Source organism: Crinia signifera, chromosome 4 (genome assembly GCF_055691185.1).
Source record: "Crinia signifera chromosome 4, ASM5569118v1, whole genome shotgun sequence".
Taxonomy (NCBI): domain Eukaryota; kingdom Metazoa; phylum Chordata; class Amphibia; order Anura; family Myobatrachidae; genus Crinia; species Crinia signifera.
In genome coordinates this window covers 2,273,892-2,280,955 of record NC_139220.1, presented here as the reverse complement: position 1 = coordinate 2,280,955, position 7,064 = coordinate 2,273,892, and the positions used below count along the sequence as shown (strand labels likewise).

Here is a 7,064-nt window from a genome sequence, read left to right as displayed (position 1 = left end):
GAGAAGCTCAGGGACCAGTAAACTTAGTGTACCCTCTGGGCGAAGTCACATAAGACCCTGCAGCCAGGTCGCTCAGCAGACCCGCCCGCAGCCGCAGGTCACCCATCAGACATTCAGACAGCTGCTGGCCGGAATGGAGTGATCACATTTAAGGCTAACCCCTGAAAATGGGCGTCTTCGGGGAAAAAGCTGAAAATACGGGCGGTTATTCGGTGAGGATCTCAAAAGCAAAAACATTCTCTAATGGGCAAAACCATGCTGTGCTGCAGGTGGGGCAGATGTAACAGGTGCAGTGAGAGATAGATTTGGGTGGGGCGTGTTGAAACTAACATTTTAATTTAAATTGTAGTTGAAGAATAAAGCAGCCAGTATTTACCTTGCACAGAAACAAATGAACTCACCCAAATCTAATGGGGCCTACACACAGGGAGATTTGACCTAGAGATGTATTGAGCAATTTATTGTGTTGAGAACTCCCCCAATAATAATATAATGGGTGGGTAGAACAGGAGTGAGGGTGACGTAGATCGCTGCTTAGAACACGGGTGATTCGCAGACTGTTGCTAAGCGATCTGACTAGGTCTATACTAGAACAGCAATAGTGTCGCACTGGGCCATACACACTGAGCGATTTACCCAAATCTCTTAGAAATTAAGCAGAACTCTCCCAGTGTGCATGGCCAATAACACTCTCTGCACGTTGCATCTGCCCCGCTGCAGCACAGCATGATTTTGCCCATTAGAGAAACCTTTTGCTTTTGATATCCTGGCAGATTTACCGCTGTTGCGTAATAAATGGGCCCATTAGTCTGAATTGCTATAGATATGAAGGCTACCTGTATATATTGTACATAGAGTGGTTGCAGTATATGTAATAAAGGAGCTTCTGTACCTTCCTATTACGCACTCACTGCGTGATCCATAGGGTACGATACAAGAGCTGGAATCTCTGCTTATCTCAGGGGGGACGGGGGGGGGGGGTAATATGCAGCAATAATGTACCCAGACACCACTTAGCCGTACCTCCTAACTGTCCCGGTTTTTTGGGACGTCCCACATCCCTCGTGGGGGCAGTTGGAGACCCCCAGCCTGAAGTGGATAGACACGTCTATTTAGCTTAGCAGAGGGTGAAAATGGGGGCGTGGCCCAATGGGACACCCCCTTGTTGGGCACATGTGGCGCTCCGCCGAGCGAGTGTCCTTATTTCCCTGCTGCAGAGGTCGGGAGGTATGCGTATCCCTGCAGCTTTTTTAGTTTCACAGCGGTTGATATATCGGATGCGATATCGGCCGATCTGATTTTTTTACCTGTTCATAACCCCACTATCCACTACGCATGGAGTTGATTTTATATAGTGTGGCGACTGCAGCGAGGGGACGCGGATTTCTGCGCTCGCCACACTTTATAAAATCCACTCCAAACGCATCGGATTGGCCGATATCACATCCGATATATCGGCCGCCGTGAAACTAGTACCGTTGTGTATACGGTTTCTGTTCTCCCCTTGTGGCGCCAGGTTAATAAAGGAGGAAGATAATAATAGGTAGAATATAAAGTAGTTTGGAGCATGTGGTTACTACTGACAGAAGCAGATATTTGTTATACTGATGGTATTTCCCTGTTCTCAGCAGAAGTACAATCTGAGCCTATAGCCTCCCCCTCCCCCAGGATCTGAGACGCTGGTTTCTGTGTCAGGGATTTTCAGTTTCGTTTCTCCCTCCTGCTGCAGTGATGGCGTCTGCTGATCTGAGACCGGAGCTGGACTGTCTCATCTGCCTGAACACATACACAGATCCCGTAACCCTGAGATGTGGCCACGACTTCTGCCGGGACTGCATTGATCGCATTCTGGATGCACAGGAGGCGGCTGGAGTCTACAGCTGTCCTGACTGCAGAGCAGTGTTTCCAGATCGTCCTGCACTGGAGAAAAGGAGAAAGCTCTGCAACATAGCAGAACACTATGGAGTGTTCTGCTCTTACTGCGTCCAATCTCCAGTACCTGCTGTTAAATCCTGCCTCAGGTGTGAAGTTTTTCTCTGTGATACGCACTGGGGGACACACAACAAGTCAGCAGAACACGTCTTATGTGATCCCACGACTTCCATGGAGAGGAGAAAATGCTCCGTCCATAAAGAGATTTTAAACTATTACTGCACAGAGGACTCAGCCTGTATCTGTGTGTCCTGCACGGTGACTGGAGAACACCAGGGCCACAAGGTGGAGTCGCTGGATGAGGCCTCTGAGAAGAAGAAGGAGAAGCTGAGGAATGTTCTGCAGAAACTGACCACAACGAGAACGGAGACTGAGAATAGAGTGCAGAGACTGCAGGAGCGCAGGAGAGAGGATCAGGGAAAAACAGCGGGTGTAACAGAGACAGTCACTACCCTGTTTAGAGACATCAGGAGACAGCTGGAAGACCTGGAGAAGAGAGTCCTGAGTGAGATTTTCAGGCAGGAACAGCGCGTTTCACTCTCAGTCTCTGATCTGATCCGGCAGCTGGAAATAAAGAAGGACGAGCTGTCCGGGAAGATGCGTCACATTGAGGAGCTGTGTAACATGTCTGACCCAGTGATTGTCTTACAGGAACCGGACACAGGGGACTTGTGTGACACTGAGGAGCTGAGTAAGACGTCTGCCCCAGTGACTGTCTTACAGGAACCAGACACTGGTGACACTGAGGACACGGAGAGACATGATGACCAGGTCCGTGGTGCAGGAGATCTGGATGTTGGTTCCCTCTCAGAGACATTACAGACATTATCTGCTATAATAACAGGGATAAATACAGGGATCTATGTGCAGGAGGATACAGGCGCAGCTGCTAATACAGAACCGGATATGACGATGATGATAAATATAAACACAGGGATCTTATTTTTTGATGTGAACACGATTAGTGATGATCTCGGCCTATCAGATGACAGGAAAGTTGTATACCGTGCGGATAAATCGCAGGATTACCCAGAAACACCAGAGAGATTTGATGTTCCTCAGGTAATCAGCACCAGGGGATTCACCTCAGGGCGACATTACTGGGAGGTGGATATCATTAGATCAGGGGACTGGAGGGTGGGGATGTGTTATCCCAGTATAGACCGGACAGGACGCTGGGCAGCCATCGGAGATAATGACCAGTCCTGGTGTTTCTCTATGAGCAGGCGTTTTCGCTATGGAAGATTTAAGAAGAATGTATTTTCAGTGATGCATGATGGGGATGAGACCAAGCTGGCTGATGATGTTCCCTGGCAGAGGGTGCTGATATGTCTGGACTATGAGAAAGGGCTGCTGGACTTATTTGCTTACTGAGGCCGTTATAGTTATGCTGATAATTCCGAAACCATCAAGCACTTACACACCTTCAGAGCCAAATTCACTGAGCCCCTCCATGCTGCATTACACATAGGCGCAGGTCGTATAAGTATTACTGGGTGATCAGAAGCTGGAGTAATCCACCCAGACAGTGATGACAGTACAGGGAGGGGAATCTGCTGGGTGGGAAAATAGCCAATAGAATGTCATGCTGGGTGGAGCTACAGATGAGCACCTCCCCCTGTGCCACTAGGTGACTGGATTTATTCCTTATTGGTGAGTGAAAACTTTCAGGATAAATATACATAGGTGTGGGATTCCTCCATCTGACTGTCTGAGATCAGGGATTGGCTGCAATGAGCTGTCAGTCAGCCTCCTGTATCCTATTACTGCTTCTACTGACTGAGCTCAGGGATTGGCTGCAATGAGATGTCAGTCTTCTGTATCCTATTACTGCTTCTACTGACTGAGATCAGGGATTGGCTGCAATGAGCTGTCAGTCTTCTGTATCCTATTACTGCTTCTACTGACTGAGATCAGGGATTGGCTGCAATGAGCTGTCAGTCTTCTGTATCCTATTACTGCTTCTACTGACTGAGCTCAGGGATTGGCTGCAATGAGCTGTCAGTCTTCTGTATCCTATTACTGCTTCTACTGACTGAGATCAGGGATTGGCTGCAATGAGCTGTCAGTCTTCTGTATCCTATTACTGCTTCTACTGACTGAGCTCAGGGATTGGCTGCAATGAGCTGTCAGTCTTCTGTATCCTATTACTGCTTCTACTGACTGAGCTCAGGGATTGGCTGCACTGAGCTGTCAGTCTTCTGTATCCTATTACTGCTTCTACTGACTGAGCTCAGGGATTGGCTGCAATGAGCTGTCAGTCTTCTGTATCCTATTACTGCTTCTACTGACTGAGATCAGGATACAGAAGACTGACAGACAGATCATTGCAGCCAATCCCTATTACTACTCAGAGGCGTAACTATAGCACCGCAGCCCCCACGGCCGTGGGGGGGCGCTGTGCATGTGTGGGCGCCGGGGGGCTGCGGTGCTATAGTTACGCCTCTGAGTAGTAATAGGGATTGGCTGCAATGATCTGTCTGTCAGTCTTCTGTATCCTGATCTCAGTCAGTAGAAGCAGTAATAGGATACAGAAGACTGACAGCTCATTGCAGCCAATCCCTATTACTACTACTAAGGTTCTGCCTTGAAAAAACTGTCACAAGTGAAACGCGCGTCGGCGGTTGGCGTCAGTGTCCTCATAACTTGTGATGACTTAATATGACTGTTGATAGTGTACTTCCATAGCAGAGTGCGAAGGACAGACTGCACCCGCTGCAGAAATATAACCAATCCCCGCAATCAGTGTGATAATACATACACGCATCATCTAGCTAAGATCCATTTGCCTTTTCTCGCAATACAGAGCTCAGCAGTTATAATAAACGGCAATTCCAGCCACATACAGAGTTACTGCATAGTAAACACACACCTGCGAATATTCAGCCTGTAGGCTGTAAGGCAAGCTACAACAAATTGATTGGTGTGTATGCTAAACCCACGATTATACGCATATTCTGCTGATAAATCTGCTGCTGACATGGTGAATGCACAGTGGACACAGCAAACAGTCTATGAGATCTGAGTGCAATAGATACAATAACACTGACATTTCTGTGCACTAATTCCAGCTATAAAATACCAGTATATGTGCAAACGCTGGAGAGCGAATATATATCTAATATACATGTTCTGCAGAGAATTGGCTGATGAGAGACCATCGCTAGATAAAATAACATTTGTCTGCTGCCAATGCCAGCGTATGTGAAAGTGTGATATATGTATGGAAATCTACATACCAGTCGGCAATGAACGGCAGCAGCACAATATCCAATTGCACAAACTGTCGGCTATGCAACCAAATCTTCTAAGGAAGTAGAACAACAGCATCACAGTGGGGGCAAATCTCTAATAAAAAGAGGGATCCATGTAAGAGTGATTATAAAGACAAGCACCCAATGGAGACATGAAAGATATATAAAATCCCCCCAGCAAACAAGAACTGATTAATGATACACAGAGGACACTGATAACCATAGTATTAAAAACTAAAAAAGTTAAAAAATAGAAACGTTTTTCATACAATCGGAAATGTTTCACTCATAGGACAGTACTTAATAATATGTAATAAAAATAATGAAATGTTAAGATATACACACTCTTTCAACTCATCTTTGTGCGCCAACAAAAAATACATTCTTCTCTGTCCTTTTTTCTCTTGTAACCCCCATTGTCTTTGGCTGCACCCCCTCTGAGCCTTATATTATAAGATTGTCTCGTTTGGGCCACACTGGTGCTATAGCACCTGCCTGTGCGGATCCACCTCCCCTTTCCCTTAAAATGTACCTTTACTTCTGCTGTTACTGTATCCATTTAGGAGAAGGGTGGTGGGAAGGGAGGAGGGGTATGTGAGGGGGGGGGGGGGGGGGGGGGCTCCAATTGCTTTAGTGCAGGGGTAGCCAACTCCAGTCCGCGGGAGCTACCAGCAGGTCACATTTTCCAGCTCACCTCACAGGTGCACTCATTACTGCCTGACACATTTTAAAAGATCCACAGGTGGAGCTAATTACTTCACTTGTGATTCTCTGAGGAGACCTGGGAGTGTGACCTGTTGGTAGCTCCCGAGGACTGGGGTTGGCTACCCCTGCTTTACTGTATAAAATGGTAGAAGCCCAAATAGCTGCCAGTGCTTGTGAAGGGAATATATTAGGGGTGAGGGTATTAGCTACTCGTGGACTGCTTGTTTGGGGTCCCTACTCCTGTAGTATATACATGACCCCTGGGGGCTGTAATTATCTATATACATGCACAGACATTTGGTGACATCACTGGACTCTGGCATATAACACTTAATCCCGATGTTACCATATTATCTTTTATACCCCTTTTACACCAAGGAATAACCCAGGTTGGACCCAGGTCAGCTTTGGTGTAAAAGGGGCCAACCCAGGTCCAGTAACACTGGTCTCCTACCCAGGTCCTGACCAGGGTTGAACACTGGTTGGACCTGGGTCATGGACGGTGTAAATGGTCCCAACCCAGGTTGGGACATCAAGGTAGTGCTGAAAGGATACCAGAAGTGCTGGACGCCTTTTCACAGTGCGCATCAGTGGCAAAAGACAGCAGCCAAGAAGGATACGGGCAGTGCACACAGAAATCATAATTGGATGCAGTATCATTTATGTTATTATTTTTTGGGGGGGAGGGGGGGGGGCTGGGTGGAGCACATGGGAGATTAGGTCTGCTGCTGCAGGGGAAGGGGCTGGGGAGAGCACATGGGTGATGTTGCACTTTTATAGCGCTGTGTGTCCTTGAGCACTGAATAAAAAAAAATTTGAAAAATATTTTACAAAATAAACAAACCAACATTTTTCAATGTTAACTTGTCATGTCTTTTACTTTTTATTTTAAATCATTGAGGGAGGGTTGGCTGGCAGTTTCAGTCCTAAAATGGACATTTTTAATGTCATCCATAGGGAAAAGCAGTGCTGACCCAGGTTGCTGTGTAAATGGGGTATGAAGCTGGGTCCAACCCTGGAAACTCTTGTGTTTAAAGACCAGGGTCCGACCAGGGATTTTGGTGTAAAAGGGGTATTAGTGATGAACAATGACGTGATTTCATTAGACAGCTATGGCCCATTATGGTACAGCCGGCCTACAATAGGAATGAAAGATTATTCGGACTACAACTC

At 46.9% G+C, this 7,064-nt stretch overlaps 1 protein-coding gene across 1 annotated transcript; it reads left to right on the top strand.

The window, feature by feature from the left end:
- The first annotated feature begins 1,680 nt into the window (after positions 1-1,680).
- On the top strand, positions 1,681-4,280 carry LOC146073548 (E3 ubiquitin-protein ligase TRIM11-like). Its single transcript, XM_083180738.1, has one exon. It carries the CDS (start codon positions 1,732-1,734, stop codon positions 3,304-3,306), a length of 1,575 nt encoding a protein of 524 aa, XP_083036864.1. The 5' UTR covers positions 1,681-1,731; the 3' UTR covers positions 3,307-4,280.
- The last annotated feature ends 2,784 nt before the right edge of the window (positions 4,281-7,064 follow it).